Source organism: Hippocampus comes, unplaced genomic scaffold (assembly GCF_001891065.2).
Source record: "Hippocampus comes isolate QL1 unplaced genomic scaffold, H_comes_QL1_v1.1 scaffold227, whole genome shotgun sequence".
Taxonomy (NCBI): Eukaryota; Metazoa; Chordata; class Actinopteri; order Syngnathiformes; family Syngnathidae; genus Hippocampus; species Hippocampus comes.
This window is the reverse complement of record NW_017805630.1, coordinates 214,169-231,884: the sequence shown is the minus strand read 5'-3', so window position 1 is coordinate 231,884 and position 17,716 is coordinate 214,169. Positions and strand designations below refer to the sequence as shown.

Genomic DNA, 17,716 nt, shown 5'->3' with positions numbered 1-17,716 from the left:
ACTGATTGCACAGAATTTTGAGTACAGTAATAACACATATGAAAGTCACCCCGAAAGGTAGATGTGCCACTGATAGTTAACAATGTCAAAAATGTTTCGACTTCTTGAAGGACATTCTGCCTGTTTGGGATGAGCAGGACTAAAGTAAAAGCTGATCTTACCTCCCTGCGGATGACAGACTGGGCGCACCCCCACATAGAGACAGACAACGGTTCAAACAGGACGGACAATTCTCCATCCCCAATGATCCGAACATTTTGTTTTGAAGGGAGAGGGAACCCGAGGAGTACATGTGGTACACCTGGGAGTTTTTCAGTTTGTAACGGTGCAGACGGTGCGTTTCCAGAGGTTTGGAATATTTTCAACATTGTCACCTCACTTATCGCCCGACTGACTGTTTTTCGTTTGTTTGTTTTCGATTGACATGACAGAAGTGTTTTTTTAATACAAATCTTCACTTCTATTATGACTTCAGCATTGGATTAGGAAAGGTTACGGTGGACCATGGCGTGTTCCGAATGACGTACAAATTCGGGTCACATCGCCGCCATAGGAACTGATCTCCAACGTGAAGTGAGAGCTCGCTGTCATTGTCACAGAAATACCAAAGAGCCACAACGTCGCTTTCAGTCCTGACCACAGACAAGGATATGTACACAATATGATCCTGAATATGCCTTTTTCTTCTGTGTCTCTGCAGAATTCCATTCGTCACAACCTGTCCCTGCACACCCGTTTCATCCGTGTTCAGAACGAGGGCACGGGCAAGAGCTCCTGGTGGATGTTAAACCCCGACGGCGGGAAGATGGGCAAGGCTCCAAGGCGGCGAGCCGTCTCCATGGACAACAACACCAAGTATCTCAAGAGCAAAGGTCGCATTCGAGGCAAGCGGGTCGGACGTCCTGGAATCGGAGCGGGGTCGGCCGTCGCGGGCCTACAGAGCTCCCCGGACCACGGCAGCCCGCCGCATAAAACTTGTCTACCTGGTTCTGGAGGGACCTCCGTGACGGACAGTGAGTTTGACGCCTGGACGGATCTCCACTCGAGGGCCAGCTCGTCCGCCTCCACCCTGAGCGGGCGTCTGTCACCCATCCTAGCGGAAGGGGAACCGGAGGAACCCGACGAGGGAGGCCTTTCCTGCTCCACCTCCCCTCACCTCTACCCGTCACCCACCGCCCGCTCTCCATCCATGGGGGCAGCCAACCGCTGTCCTCCCCTTGAGCAATTGCCTCAGCTGGCCAGCCTGACAGGCGCCATCAGTCTCGATGAACAGCTGATGGAAGATGGCTATCATCACCATCACTCACAGCAGCAACACCAACAGCATCCGTCTGTCGGCAGACAGAAGCACCAGACCTCGGTCTACCACTACAGTTTTGGAGTGAAGAGCCAGTCCTCCTATGGTCCAGGGGGGTACGGTACGGCGGGCATGGGCATGATGCGCCACCACTCGCCCATGCAAACCATTCAAGAAAATAAGCCGGCCAGGTTCTCCGGAACGATGCGAGCGTACTCCAGCACCAACGCCCTGCAGAGTCTTCTGACCGGAGGGTCGACCGGGCAGCCATACTGTCCCAAGGAAATGATGCTGGGCCTGAAGAGAGAAGGCCATCCGCTGATGTCGTGCAACGGCTCCAACCCTCACAGCCACCACGCCGGGCACCACAACGGCCACGGCCAGAGTCACAACGGACCTCACAGTCACAGCCACAACAGAACTCACAGCCATACACCCGTTCACAATCACAACTCATCTCACAGCCTCAGTCACAACAGCATCGGCCATAACCACACCCCGCCCCGAGCGCCGCCACTAAACCCGTGCGGCAACGGCAACCGGCTGCAGAGCTACAATCACAAAACTCCCTACCTGTACAGCCCCCCGTCGCACGCCCACCTCCCGGCGTCGACCACGCTGCCCCCCAACCCGGCAGGGATGCTCGGCATGCCACAGGACTCCTGCCATTTGGCCACCGCGCCGCATCCGCACCCCCGTCACAACCATTATACCGATCCACAGCACCAAGCCATGGCGAACGGACCCTTCCACCACGGTCAGGGTATGGTCGGCAGCAACGGCGCCGGGGGGTACCACCACGGCTACCACCAAGCCCACCCGCACGAGAGACTACCCGCTGACCTGGACATCGACATGTTCCAGGGTAGCTTGGACTGTGACGTGGAGTCCATCCTCCTCCATGACATCATGGACTCTGGAGAGGAGATGGACTTCAACTTTGACTGCTCCCTCGCCCAGGGGGTGGGCATCGGAATGGGAATGGGCATGGGTGTGACCATGGGCATGGGGATGGGAATGAGCGGACTGGCCGGTCCGCAGCAAAGCCACAGCAACCAGAGCTGGGTCCCCGGCTGAACTCTTGAGACCGCCCGTCTGGCGCCCACGAAAGAACAATCGTACCCATGAAGCACTGTGCTCAACTGTGACATTCCTGACTTGACACAGAGACTATAGGACCATGTCTTTCTTTGTTGTCTGTCGCCCCTTCCTCTTTTTTGTTTTTGGTCCCACCCCCCGCCCCCGACCCGCACCCCACCTCTCCCTGTGAGTCCCAGCTCATGTCTCATTTGGTATTTCCTCATATCAGCTATACTGTGATGACAATCTCTCAGCATCATTGCTTCTCATCCACCACGAGAGCTGAACTCTCCGTGCACTTTATCGCAAGTGCGTTGGCAGAGCGGCTCTTGCAGAACCCGGCGCGTTCTCCGAGTTGATAAAGTGTCAGAAGTCAAACTCAAATAGGACCCTTAATCAGTCATCGTCACAAGTGGGGACCAAACATTGCGAAAGATAATAAATAAACGAAAACACCTTGCCGCAGTACAATTGCGGCACAGCAACCTTAGCAAAAACTCAATAAATGCAAATCAATTTTTGATCCGGAACCGGTTTCCTCATAATGAAATTCATGCTCATGAGATCCAATCAATTCTCGCCAATGTCTTAGCGGTGGCGTTCCTGTAATTTACGGCCTCATACATCCGGACCTTGGCACTTTTGACTCTTCTGTTGGATGCGATGTTTCGTTAATGTCCCCTTGCCATTCGGCCAAGGCGTGTTGTCACTACATCACCAAATGGATTCTATCATTATTCGCTTGCATGCAATTTGGTGAATTAAAAACTTGTCTCACCTTGTCTCACCTGGGCCTCTGGAGCCGCTCGCTCTCTCGCGCTTTCTCGCTCTTGCACCGCTGTCTGGAAGTGTCTCTCTCTCTCTCTCTCTCTCTCTCTCCTTCTCCCTCTCTCCCTCTCTCTGTCTCTCTCCTCTCGCCTGCCAGCGGAGACAAAGTGGCCATTACTCACAGCGAGCCATTAATGGGGCTTGATTGAAATTCAGCATCTTGCTTTTAATCTCCAAAGTGATGCGGCAGCGATGCGTCATTATTGAGAATCTAACACATTGTCCTCCCATATCTCACCCGAGCAGGGGAATAGGGGTGGTGAGAGGGGGGTTGTTGAGAGAGCCAGGACGAACTGGTGCGATGCCAATGTCAGCGTCCACTTTTCGACCAGATAGAAATGAAGTTCGACCCTTAAAGGGGAACTTGAGGCAAAAACATTCTTTGCAAAAGTACATCTAATGTGGCCCCACTAGTCTAAAACATTCTAATGTTCGGAATCTTGCGAAAAAGAATTAAGTTATTTCAGTGTTTCATCCGTTTTCACTGCTCTCAAGGTGCTGCCATTTTGTCCTCTGCCGTCAGACAACCGCCAACTGAAACTGACGTCAAAGTGCCCTCGGGCTCGCATTGCGAAGGTCACATGACCAAACCCAGACAGCAGGTGAGTCGTGACGTTCGCAATGCGAGCCTGAGGGCATTTTTGACGTCATTTTCAGTGCACAACAGCGGTTGGCACGTGACAAAACGGCAGCGCCCCGATATGGATACAACTGGACGGAATCATCTCCTTCATTTTTATTCCGCGAATGCAAATAGGAATCAGAATGCAGTGTTTAGTCTACAGTGAGGTCACAGAGAATTTATTTTTGCAAAGAAAATGTTTGCCTTCAGTTCCCCCTTAACAGAAAACACTTTTTCGACATCGTTTTGCAGTCATGACGTTTCCCCGCCCCCTTTCACCCGCACCTTCCCATCAAATCACAGTTTGATCAGTTACGCCTTCGGACACGAGGTGAGAAGCCCATTCCCATCCCGCATCGGTCGGTACCTTACACGCAGAAGAGGAAGTCGGGAGGGGTTTGGGGAGCCGCTGTGAAAGGGGCTCGGGTTGATGAGAAGCCCGCAAAACCATTCACGCACATCCCACCCCACCCTCCCCCCCCTTTTTTTTTCCCCTGTGTGTTTATTGTGTAGATGTCGTCGTGTCGTTGCAAATTCTAAGGACCAACAGCGCTGACGTATGAGCAGTGAGGAAACTCTTGTCGGTGAAATGATGTCGGTAGTTGTTGCAAGTTTGACCTTCTTCCCAGACTCCGGTCGGTCGCCCGCCCACATCTGTGCTTTGCTCGATTGTCTCTGTGTTTGTGAGTGTGGGGGTGGTGGGTGGAATACGTGGGGATGTAGTGAAGAATAGAGTGGTGGGAAAGGTGGTGGTGGTGGTGGGGGGGGGGGGGTTTCTTTCTCATTGGCCTTGAAGGAGTCATAGCGACGACCCCCCCCCCCCCACTCTTCTTCTTCTCTCGCTCCTCCAAGGAGACCCTCGGTGCATTTGGGCTCGCAGACAAAAGCAAAAGGTGGGCTGTGGGGGAGGGGCGGGGTTATTGTTTGAGCCAAAGGTCAAAACATGGCAGAGACTATCAGACCATTAAGTGAGGGAAACACACCTCCAATTGCAGGGCTTTTCGGTCGCACTGGTTCCAGTCGAACGTACTGGTTGGGGAAAGGTGTGGAGCCTTCCCAGCAAAACGGGCGAGTTGCGTTCGTCGAAGCCACACGCAAGCGACACACGCTTCTTCTATCCGAAAAGAGAGCTATACGTGATGTCTAATTTTCCTATATTTATTTATGAAAGAGATTGGTCTTTGTCGAATCCTAAATGTGGTAGTTGTTTCAGTCAACGCCTGTACACCCCTTCTCCCCCCTTTCCTCCTGTTTTTTAAGATGTCAACCCCCCCCTCTCCCCCCTTCCTGTTTTACTTACATTTATTTTGTACAAAATCTATATATTAAGAATATTGTAAAATAGTTTTTAAAAAAAAATCTCAAAAGAATATCAGTTTTGTTGTCTATTTCTTTTTTTCAAGAGAATGTATCTCATCATCTGGTGACTGTTAAATAAATGCATTTAAAAGAAAGAACTCCAATCTGGTTGTTGTTGCTGACAGAAATATACACATGGTGCCCAAAACCCTCCCCTCCCAAAAAAAAAAAACCCGACCTCCTCTTCACACGGTCAAGTTGAAAATATTTATTTTCATTGTTTTTATAATTAACTTTTAAATTCTTTTTTTTTTTTTTACAAAGACAAAGTGATGCTATCCATTTGTGCAACCTGATTTTTTTACAGAACATACATTTTACAGAAATAATATCTTGAAAAAAATCTTTAAAATATCCCGTCTCATTTATAGTCTATGAAAGTGATTGAAAAAAAAAGCATCCATCCATCAAAACGGATGCGATTTGAATTCCATTTACCCTCCGTATGCATTCATGTCAAATCAAGTGGACTCTGGATCCAATCCAGATTGACACCCATTCACATTTAACATGCATTCACACATTTACAAAGGTCATCAAATAACATCAATGTGTTGTGATTTTTGCGTCCAGGATCGTGCGCGCGTTCACTCACTGCTTTTTCCGGGTGTCGACTGATTGAAGCCTTGGCGGAGGTCTGGCTTGACTTGGAGCTTTTGGTCCTTCGACGAAAATGCCTGCGTGAGGATGACAATGAGACCTGTGGCAGTCTGGGGACATCATTTGTTTTTTTTTTTTCAGTCGACGTGTGAAAAGCGCTGTGTGTGCATGTGTGACTGTGAATGTGACACACACACACACACACACACACACACACACACACACACACACACACACACACACACACACACACACACACACACACGAAGCAGGCAGCCAGATTGTGAGTGTCGGCGTAATAGGTGTGTGTCATGAGGCTCGTTATGTCCCACGAAGCGGGGATAGGTTGGCCACAGCTGTCCTGCTCCCACTGGAGGTGTTTTCACGGGAGGAGTGTGCAGCACTACAGCGCCATACCGCCAGGCCCCAGGGGATTCCCCCCCCCGCCCCCCCCACCCCCCACACACACATGTGCACTCACACGCGTATATTTAGCATCAACACAAATTTCCTCGATTTCTACAAAAAGGCATAGTTATGAAACATTTCGACAGAAATAATAGTTTGGGAGCTCCAGTAGAACATTGACAAGCAAGTTCAACTCTACTTGGATTTCAGATTGTGAGTGAGACGCGGGTTGAGCGCATTTGTCGCTTGGTGTGTTTTCAATCTTCCGGGAGTGAAATACGTGCTCAGTCGCATCTAGGTCAGGTGATAGTGGGAGCCATTGCGTAACATTCCACATCTGTCCCTTAACAAAGTCTTTGGTCGCTTTTGCAGTCTGCTTTGGGTTATTGTCCATCCGCAGTGTGTAACACCATCCAATGAGTTCTGAAGCGGAGACTTGAAGATGGGTAAGTTATATTGTCCGAAAGACTTCCGAATTTGTCCTGCAGCTTTTGCCAGCGGTCACATCATCAATAAATACGAGGAAGCCGTTCCATCGGTAGCCATGCGTGCCCACCTGACCACCACATGACCGCCCCCTTGCTTCGCTGATCAGCTGGAAGTGTATAGCAAGTGATCACAAAGTATGTCGCCATTGCAAGGCTTCAAACAGCCACTGAGCTTAAGAGTGGCATCAGCAGGTTGGAAAGAAGAGATACTGGAAGAGTCACAGAGAGTTATACAAGTGGACATCCTTGGACATTGAAGAACCCCAAAGCCCTTCAGGCAGCATTAAAGGGGCTACTGACTCCACTCCGCAATGACCTCCCACAGGGAAAGAAATGAGGAGCCGGCAAAGTTTTTTTTTTTTTTATTTAGATGAGCTAAAACTTTCCCAAGACGCTCCATGAATTCTCCGTGGGGCACGAGGAGGTCCACTTTGGAGTCTGGCATGGATCCAGAGCGAGGCTCTCCTGGGAGGTGCGCCGGGCGCAGCCTGCCAGCCATCCAGCCAGCCAGTCCACTCGGTCCAGGTGCTGCGCCTCGGGGAGGGTCTGCTCTTCTGTTCCTCATTATCGCAGAGAGTGAGAGTGAGAGCGAGACAGCATTAGCGAGTCATTACTCATCCACTCAAGCATCTGGGAGCAGGTCCTTCCTCCTCCGTCGTAGATGCTTTCAGACCGCCCTCCGAGCTAAAGGCCGGCTGGGGACGCCGCTAAGCGCTAACCGCTAGCGGACGGAGCGACCGTGTCCTTGAAGAGAGCTCGTGAGGTCTCAGCACTTCTTGCTCCATCAGATATCTTCTGATCATTCTTTAACGCTCATCAGTCACAGATGAAGTGGAGCCTATCCGGGCTGACTTTTGGGCAAGACGGGGGGTACGCCATGGACTGGTTGCCGGTCAGTCGCAGGGCATTGGTAGACAAACACCCATTTATGTTCACAACTTAGATGCCTTAAGAGTCATGGCTAATTTGCATGTGCAAATTCCACACGGAGCCAAGATTTGCTGAGCCCCCTTTAAACTGTGGTTATGAAAAAAAAGTCTCGATCGGTTTTGGAGCTTTTGTTCGCGAAGCATCTTTTTGAGAAAACTTTCACACAACAGTGGCACTTTTGAACTGGATTATGTTTGTTTGTTTTTTTTTGTATTCAAAGAGCTGAAAAACCCCACACGACACGACACGTGCGAGACGGTGGACAAGGGTCATCACGCAAAACCTTAAGGGCCTTTTAAAGTCGACCGCAAAAGGCCCAATCAATTAGCCCGATGTCAGCGTTCTGCTCGTCCTGGCGGACGCGACTCTCGCCATTTAAGTTGTTAATGCCGTCCCGTCTAGTCCACCTGGGAAGAGACTTTGCATTACCTTGGAAGGCTTAAATTTCGTCGCGTCAACGTAAACATGGCAGTATGGGCAAACATTAATAACAAGAGTTGTTGTTGAGCGCAAGTCGGCGTATTAAAAGAGCTGTCAATCATCCGCGGTCACTTCGAAGCGTGTCAGTAACTACACAGGAGCGAGTCTTCGGAGCGTACATCCCGATGGCATGAACACAATGAGCGCCCGCGTTATCGCGAGGGGTAATAAGGAGAGTCAATGCGACTAGCTTAATGCTAACATCGAGCGCAAAATGCCATTGTTCGCTAAAGGAAAAATAAAAAAAGAAATAAAAAAGCAGCGAAAAAATTTAGTCTTTGGCTATTTAGTTGGGAATACATATAATTGTTTATTTTAGATATATGGTATTGTGGGAGGGCTTCATTTGATAAGTTGAGCTTCTGCCCTTTCCTTTTTAACCCAGACATATTTTTTTGTGGGGGGGGGGGGGGTTATTTTTAAATCTGTCTGCTACCCCGGTGAGGATAAGTACTTCATCAAATGGATGGATGAAATGGATTTCTAAATCTTGCCGTGCATTAGAACTGAAATAACGTTTTTTTTTCTTCTTCTACTTTCGCTTCTTCAAATAGCATTTCAGTCATGAAGGGAATTTCGACAGGATGAGGTTGAAAAAAAAAAAAAAAGAGAAGACAAATTGAACTGCGAATTAGAATTCTGGATGATCTTACTTGTGCACGTCATTTTCTCCACCAAACCAAACAGTTGCCGACCATTTCAAGGGGAACCATACCCCCAAATTTTTAAAGCAAGACGAAATTGGACTTGTGTGGCATAGCATGAGTGAAAACACGCTACTTTGATTCATATTGTGCAATAAAAATTCAACAGAATCATTTATTAACCAATTTCCAAAACTCACTCAGAGCACCACAAAATTGCGAAGCCGCTTTATAACACACTACAGTATGTCGGGGCTCGGGAGGGATTCTGAATACAGCCAACATGTGTGTGCGTGTGTGTGTGTGCATGTGTGTGCGGACAAGCATTTGGACTGGAAGTCCAAATGGGTGCCAGGTACCTCGCACAAGTCCAATAATCTGCCGCAGATGGCGGCCTGATGGCAGCGTCTATATTTGGTAAGAAAAGTAGACGTAATCACGCAGACGCACGCACACACACACACACACAAACACAAATCCACGTGCGCACACGCGTTCCTGAATGACCGCCAAAGACAATCTTTACGAGTTTGTTTTTGGTGTTGTCGTTAACGCAGAAGGTTAGCGAGGAATCCGAAATAGTGCGGATCCCATCCTGCCGTGATGCAACGTCACGAAATGAGCGCAACTTGGCATGGTAGCGCAAAACACACTGGACACTTCATTAGGTACACCGACAGGGTCAAATAGCGCTCAATAAAAGAACTGTATCAAATATGATGGCTATTTCCAAGAAATGAGCAGAGTAGCCAAAAACTGTGCTCAAGTAGAACACGGTTACTTTTGAATAATATGATATGAGTCACAATATAAAAGAACGGATTAATGGCATTTCCATTCATTTCAATGCGGAAAGCTGATTTGTGTTCTGATGACACCATCAATGACATCATCAATGGGTCTCCACATTGACGTCCTGACTCAATGACAAAGACGGCGTTGCCGGCGCGTCCCTTGGAGACCGCCCGCAAAACCTCTCACCCCTTCATCCTCTTGTCCCGATGTCACCCTCATCATCCTCACCCCTCCCACCCGAGACACGTTTTTGCTCATCTCTTGAGCCACTCAGGAAGGATGAGAGGTGTTTGCGTGGGTGGGAGGAGGGAGGGTGACGCGTTGCGAGGCGGGGGTGTGTTTGGAGGGGGGGGGTCAATAAAGCACAAGATGACACAATTAATGTCAAATTAATGCTCCTCTTCGGTGTCGACATCACCCCCCTCTTGTGTTCTTTCTCACATGACCTCTGTGCCCCCCTTCTCTCTCCATCCTTTGTCTCCTCCCCCCTCCTCCAACCATCTCAGCTTTAGTTTAGATCGCTTTGCACACAGCACAGTGCTAATAGGGCTGGGGGTGGAAGGAGAGTGAGGGGTGGTGTGCATCTTCCTCCTGATTGGTGTCTCTAATTACGGCTTGATACTAAAGAGTAATTAATGAGTTTGTGGCTGATGGCAGCAGCTTTGGAGCGTCAGCCTTCGATGGCGGCGGATAAGAGCTGTTTGCGACCTCCCGCGGGACGCGCGCTCGCGCAGGCACGCATAAATAACGCAAAAGTGCCTCCGATTATTAACAGTCGCCCCCACACCCGACCACCCTCCCAAACTTCCCGTCGACAGCAGCAAGGTGAACTGAGGTAAGAATATTTTTCCAGAGAATGCTGATGTACTGCAGGTGGCACACTGTAAAAGCTCGATTGGTCTGAACCAACCTCAGATGGTTTCAGGAAACGCACTGCAACCATTCATTGATATTTAATACAATAACACAAAAACGTTAAGTATGAAAAAAAAGACATTTGATGATACCACAAATTACGCACATCCATCACATTGATATATATTATTTTCAGAAGAGCTCTACAGTACATAGAATTATATTATTAGGAGTAAATGTCTTTTTTTTTTTTTTTTATATATATATAAAAATGGACGGCGGGCCACAAATGGCCCCCGGGCCACAGATTGGATGAAGTAACCTATTTGAGTTGATTTGGTCATTCGGTGGCTAATGCCAACACGAATAGCAAATTTTGATGCGAGTCCGAGCTTTTGTTTCTTGTCTTGTTGCGGCTCATTTTTAGGCCTTTGCTTGGCAGTGACCATCCACAAAGACGGCAAAAGGCGACTCACCTTGTCGGCTCCCTTACGTGACCTTCAGGGAGTGTGTCACCAGGGAGGAGGGGTGAAAAGGTGAGTGAGGGAGGGAGGTGCGACGAACAAACGCATCAGAGTGAAAAAAAAGGGAGAAAAAAAAAACAGGCGCCCCCCCCAGTCGAGCGAGTAACTGGAGCAGACTTTCAGCATGGCTGCTAACGAGCCCACTGTCTCTCTTTCATTTCGCTCTCTCTCTCTTTCTACCCACCCCCGAACACACACACACACACACACACACACACACACACACACACACACACACACACACACACACACACACACACACACACACACTCTGTTCATTAAAGACTCACTTGTGTGTGTGTCTGTGTGCTGCAGGTTAGCATGAGAGATGCCACACGCACAATGTGAAGACGAAGCCGCCGTAGTGAGAGAAGCTCCCTCGTTTCACGTGTACCAAACTGGCTGATGCCTTTCCAACGGCAGACTCTTCATTAGGTACACAGTCTTCAAAAACAAGATGCCGAAACAAGAGCGAAATAATGCGGAGCTGAATATTTAGATTCAATCACACTCACACTTCAACCTTGAACCACAACAGCAAACACGTGCTGAACATTTTGTGCAAATGAAGGCCACCTGGAACAAAAAATGGAGGTACACAACATTGTGGAGCGACCACATCAGAGTCTCCAAGAAACTGTGGTTGGATTTAACCAAGTATAAAAAAATAAAATAAAATAAAATAAAATGAATCTGAAAAAAAAAACCCACAAAGTAAAATATTAAGTTAGCATTACCTGATTTAGCATAAAAGTTGAGCCAACACTAACAAGTTCTTACAAAACCATGTAATAGTTTTTGTCTACTTTTCAATATGAGCACCAAGCAAAACTATTTTACAGAGGTTAGCAAAGCTCAGGGAAAATGTTGCTCTGATAGCATAAAAGTTGAGCCAACACTAGCTAGCCACTGTAGCTCTTAAACAGCAACATGTGACATACCATTGAGCCGACGCGAGCTACTTCCTAAACATGTGATACGATTTTGTCTTTCTTTTCTGAATGAGCGCTAAGCAAGGAAATAAAAGAGGAACACTGTTTTGTAAACAGGTGTATGTGGTGCCAAGCTATCAAAATGGCATGTTTTAAAGGCACGTGTTTTAGAATGAAAGTTCAAATGCATTAGGAGTCTTTATAGAGCCCAACATGCTAAATCCACAAAAAGGCTGGAGCGGATATTCGAACGTTAAAAGCTAAAAAAAAAAAAAAAAAAAAAAAAAGTGTGAAAGAAATGTTGCCTTTGCCAGTGGAGAGGACTCGACAGAGTCACGAAGGGCCCCCTGGTGTTGGTCCCTCTGGTGGAGCTCCACTGTGGGAGTGCCTAGCTGGAAGAGACTGCAGGCTTGGCTTTGATAACAAGGATAGTTTGATTTAGAGGGCATTATCCTTCCCATTTTTTTCGGGGTGGGGGGAAGAGTCCAAATAGGCAATCAGAGTTTGGGATGAGGGACGATGAGGGGTGCGTGCCAGGGCATCCATCACGGCGTCGCGTTGGCGACCCGGCGGCCCGCCCCCCAATCATGCCATTTCCAACACACACTGTCAACATATGCGCACAAACAAGCGTGCAAAAAAAAAAAAAAGAAAGAAAAAAAAAGCCCAAATCTATTGCCAAGTGCAGCTCCCCTGCCTCCCAGACACGTTGGTCATGCCACACGCACACACACACACACACACACACACACACACACACACACACACACACACACATATACACAGACTCGCTTACTATTCCCTGGGCTGGAGACAGGGAACAGTGTGTAATACATTGCCTGGTGGTGCACTGGTGCTTGTGGGCTGTGTGTGGGGGTGGGGTGGGGGGGGGGGTGCGGGTGCAGTCCAGTCTAGACGGAGGCGATAGACATCTCATTAGGGCCTCTTCTGCGGCCGCCACCGGCAAACAGCGCGTCCTTGCTCTGGGGAGGTAAAGGAGGAGTGGGCGGCGGTGGGGTTGGGGGAGGCACAAAAGAGGGGCCAGAAGGGGGCGACAATCAAAGGCCGAGTCAAGTGAGGAGACAGAGATGCACATTAGACAATGATAATAGCAATAATTGTCTTGATCCTTCAGGAGAACAGCCCCCCCCCCCACCCCCCGCCTTTACTCCCCCTGCCTTGGCTACCGCAGGCGCTTTGGAAGGCTCCCGTTCCTCTTCCTCCCCCTCCATCTTTGCCTCCTGCTGCTGTTTCACTCTTAATTAATTTCTCACTACTCAGCAGGGCCCGCAGCTCAAGCTCACAGCGGGCGCGACGGCAGACTGATCTCAGATCTCGGGCGGCGCCGAAACGCCTCGCAGCGGCCGAGGGACAGAGGCGGGTCGCTCCATACGGCCTCAAAATCTGATCTCGGGACAAGAAATCTGGTGTCATAATTTGGTCAGTATATTTTTTGTCACAACTCGATCCTCTCGGTGAGTCCACACATGTGGGGGTTAATTTGACAAATTATTGACCAATCTAAAGTGCACCTTTCATCCTTCCTGAGTGGCTAAACGTTTATGATTGAACGGCATTTTGGGGGTCTCCTGAAAAGTGGTAATTTTGCAGGTACGGTGGTACCGCTACTTAGGAAATTAATTGGTTCTGGAAGCAATTTTGTGAGTAGAGACGCGTTTTCCATGTAAATGCTCTAATTCGTTCCAACCCCGTCCCCAAAATTCAGACATAAATGTCTTATAAAGCATAAAAATGTTGCCTTCAGGAAACTCGGAGCCGCGAGTAGCAGTCCATACTGTATCTGTACCTTTCGTAGCTTGAAATCTCTTTCGTAACAAGAAGCAATATTTTCCTATTGAGACGTTTCGTAACTTGAAAATTTCGTATGAAGAGACGTTCGTAAGTAGAGGTACCACTATACAAGAATTCCGCCCAGCGATGTTTTTTTCCGGTCTTGCGGCTTTTCCCCATTGGCTAATTGTTTTGTAATGCATCCCCTGCAACGAAGCGGAGTTGACTTGCGTTTTTGCAATTGTGCCAATTATCGCCGTGTGAAGCGCGGCGTGGAAGGACAGTCGGACAAAGGAAGCGAGGAAATCTCCAAGGTCGCCCGGCAGCCATTGCAACACTGATTGAGAATTCGGGTGGAGGAAGCGCACGGCAGGAGCTCAAGGCCACGTTGTGCATTGTGACTCTTCTCCAGGGAAGCGATTACGTTGGGCCTTTGGGTTTCACCTTTAACCACGACGGCCGCCAGTTCGAGGGCAGCGCAAAGCCCAGAGAGCGAGCGAGTGTGCGTGCGTGCGAGTGCTCGCTTCTTTCCCATCTCTTCACGTCGCCGTTCAAATAGCACTTTAGCTTCTCTCATTCAGTCCTTTCATTTGCACTCACAAGATTTCCTTAAGTGGTTGTTTCCAAAAAAAAAAAAAGTAACATCTGACCTCTTCATAAATGAAGTACGGATGGATTTATTGTAGATGCGGGTCCGTGGGTTTAACCAACGGATAGGTGAAATGTTACGTTTATGGATTCGATTGGTTCCAACGGCAGAGGGTCGAATGAATTGCAAAGTATTTAATGGGAGCAAACTACATGAGACTCCTTGGTTTCAAAAGGCTTTTGACAATCATTGAAGAGGTTGTCATGAAATATATTGATATGAATTGTCATATTCCTTCTGTTAAAAACAAACTTTTTGAATGTACAAAAGTGACATTTCAAAGACTCTAGACATGTTTCAGTTTTTGTCGAAAATCCGATTTAAATCTTGAGCGAACGGGCCCCTGAATGACACGTCCATAATTATGTCGTGTGGGCAAGGTTGCGGCGTTAATTTTCAAGGTTGTGTGGTTAATTTTAATTCGATGCAGTTTGAGCCACTCATCTGAGGCGCCGTGACAACCACAACAAACGTTAGCTCGTGACTTCATGTCAGTCGTCCCTGGGGACGGCCCTATTCAATTCTTACCACTCTGACGTGTGGTATAACATCATGACGGTACATTTAGGTAATGACATCACATCAACTCCCCTCGCGCCCCTTCAGGTCGGACCCCCCGCCGAGGTGAACAGCGTGGACGGCGACGGTTCACTGGAACCCTGGCTCAAATTGAGAAGCGCTTGAAATATTGATGAGGTCTGTGCCGCCCACTTCGGCGCCACCATTCTTTTTGGCGGCTCATCTCCCCACCTGCTCCGAGTTTGGTCAATGTTTTGCTTTGTGATGCGAGCCAAAATTGGATTTATCAGCGACCTTCAAATTAAGTATTTAAGGTACGGTGATGCCCAGGCATGTGGGCAAGGAGAGCAACAGTTGTTTGTTTTGTTTTTATGACATTTGACATCATAAAAAGTTGAACAGTGGCAACAAAAGTGAGTACACCCCCACGTGAAAATGTCTAGCAAAAGTTCACCAAAGCTTCACAAGTTACAGAAAAAAAATGCATAAAAGTAACGCAGGAAAATGCATTAAGTTTGGTCCAAAATATGAGTACAGTCTTCACAAAACAGACATTTGACATAATTTTGAGTACAAAAAGTTCACATTTTCAAGAGATTGCAACAGCTACGTATCAAAAGTATACTCCATGATTAAATATTTAAAATGTAAATAAAAATGAAACATGGTAATCTAAAGAATGCACAACATACCAATATTAAATAAAAAATAATGTTCATCCTGAATACTAAAATATCACAATGTGGAAAATATGTCAATTATAAATAAATCACAAGATAAAGAAGAATGAATAATTTAAAATACTAATTTTTTTTTGCTGTATTACGTTGGTGGGAAAAGAACTCCTGGGTCGCCTGAGCAGTGACCTTGGACGTGACCCCAGCGTGACCTCAGTTCGTCTGAAGTAACCGAGGGTGCGAAAAACGCACTGCTTGAGATTCGTCACATTGGCGTGATGAGGCAACGTACACCGAGACGCCGCGTCGCCCTCAAGCAGGTCGCGCTGGGCCCGCCGTCCAAGGTCAGCCGCCGTGCTTCGGCAAGGTCACGTGACCAAAGGTCGCTTGGCAGTCATTGGGAGGAGGGCGAGGACGGAGGGCCTTTCAGGGGCTCTTCAGTGGCAAAAGTGACGGGGCGGGCCTTCTTTTGAGAAACAACATCAGATGAACAAAATTAATTGAGGAAAAAAAATCCTTACATTTAAACTCACATCATTTCTGGCTCGATGTAAAACGGAATTTTGAAATCATTTCATTCCCACACAAATGTTGATGCAAATTGTGATTGCTCGGCCTTGGCGGAGGTCTTCCAGTCAGGATGGTGAAATCTCCTTGATTTGGGTTGTTCCCATGCACCCATCCACATCCACTAGGTTCCCATCTCTTGAGAATTCCATGAAGGAGAGTTGCCCCCCCCCACTCCCCCAGCCCCCATCAGCACTTTGCCTCGCCTGTCAGTCGTCTCCGTTGGCAGGCTCGCACGCCAACGTCAAGTCCATGTCTGGGTGTGCGTGTGTGTGAGAAAACAGCCGTTGACCCCGCGCAGTACGTGTGTTTGTGCTCCATCAGCTGACAAAAAAAAAAAAACATACAGTAAGAAAAACCCTGTTTTTTTACATAAGCAGACGCAAAGGAAGATGTTGCATTTTGCTCAGAATAGCCGATCAGAAGATTGCGACTAATTGTATTGGCCCATGGCAGATTAGACTGACATGGCAACTACTAGATGCTGAAATCTGATTGGAAGAAACAAGAAAAACGTGACCAACCACATAAACGTAAGCAGGGCAGCCAAGAGAAAACGTTTGAAAAAAAAAAAAAAAAGAGAACTGAATAGACTGTTGGGTAGAAATGAATATCATTTCACAAAACAAATATCCAAATTTAGGTGGTAAATGTCTTCTGACAATTTTTAGGCAAGCGGGGAAGGCCTTGCTGGCCCTGCCCATGTACAGAGCAAAAAATGACATTAGAATTGCTCCACCTTCCAACAGCACATCAGGCACGATGCAATAATACAAAGTAAATACGCTATTGACCTTTTGGAATTGGTCATACAAAGTACAACGAACGAGGCTGCGGCCCGCTAAAGACACGCTCAGCAGACAAAATGGCACCGAGTGGGCCAAATCACTCTAAGTCAAGAATGTGAAGAAACAAATTAATATGTGGCTTCCCAAAAAAGCAATAGCATCTTTCCTTCATATAATGTAGAGAAAATAAGAAATAATCAAAGCTTACGTTCATGACACCATTAAATCGAATTGAAAAGAATGAAACAGTTTTTGTTACACGCTCTCCTTCAATGCACATTGCTGCTCATTTTGCTGTGTGCACCTTGGCCACCTGGGGGCAGTATATGACAGAAATATGGGGGGAAAATGGAAACCAGGCTCCTCTCTCAGCTTCTCTATATGGCAGTAATGTTAGTCGTTCTTCCAGAGGATAAAGAATACGTGCTTGTGAGTATTGTAATGTTGTCTGTCTACGTGTTGCACCACTGTTTGTATTCAAATGTGTGTTCATTCTTTTTCTGACATACTTTTTGCCTGCTAGCTCCAGCACGTCACAACGACGACACGAAATGTGACGCGTGCGGGTTGATCTTGAACACGTCGGCGCCTGCGTTGAAATGTTCCGAATGCTTCTAATTGGACACGCACGAGTGGGGAAGAGAGAGCAATTAGCGCCAAAAGACGTGTGACGTCTCGCCCGTCCGTCCCTCGTTGGCGGCGCTTCCTCGGCCCCTCCCCGCTTTGTCGTCAGCCTCAGTGGCACGCCGTTACTTGCACAATGCAGCGTGCTGAATTATTGATGTGCCCACGTGAAAGTTTGATGGCTGACTCGCGGGCACGTTGGACCAGCAGGCAGGCAGCAACGCTTTCACCCGTCAGACATCTCTCACACACACACACA

The 17,716-nt window shown here is 47.9% G+C and overlaps 1 protein-coding gene and 1 long non-coding RNA gene across 4 annotated transcripts in view; one reads left to right on the top strand and one right to left on the bottom strand.

Moving 5' to 3' along the window:
- LOC109522803 (forkhead box protein O3-like) overlaps window positions 1–5,108 on the top strand; it is a 52,179-nt gene extending 47,071 nt beyond the window's left edge. Inside the window, exon 2 of the mRNA XM_019881616.1 lies at window positions 701–5,108. Within this exon, the coding sequence (XP_019737175.1) occupies window positions 701–2,374 (1,674 nt within the window). The 3' untranslated portion in view covers window positions 2,375–5,108. The remainder of the gene's footprint in view (window positions 1–700) is intronic.
- A 6,459-nt stretch (window positions 5,109–11,567) lies between these two features.
- The window catches only part of LOC109522794 (uncharacterized), a 58,418-nt gene continuing 52,269 nt past the window's right edge, over window positions 11,568–17,716 (bottom strand). For 2 of the 3 annotated variants that reach the window (XR_002169621.1, XR_002169620.1), the window contains exon 4: window positions 16,218–16,369. This is a non-coding gene — a long non-coding RNA (uncharacterized LOC109522794). Of the gene's footprint in view, window positions 12,826–16,217; window positions 16,370–17,716 lie in introns of those variants that run through there. The other variant, XR_002169622.1, reaches the window with a different exon arrangement.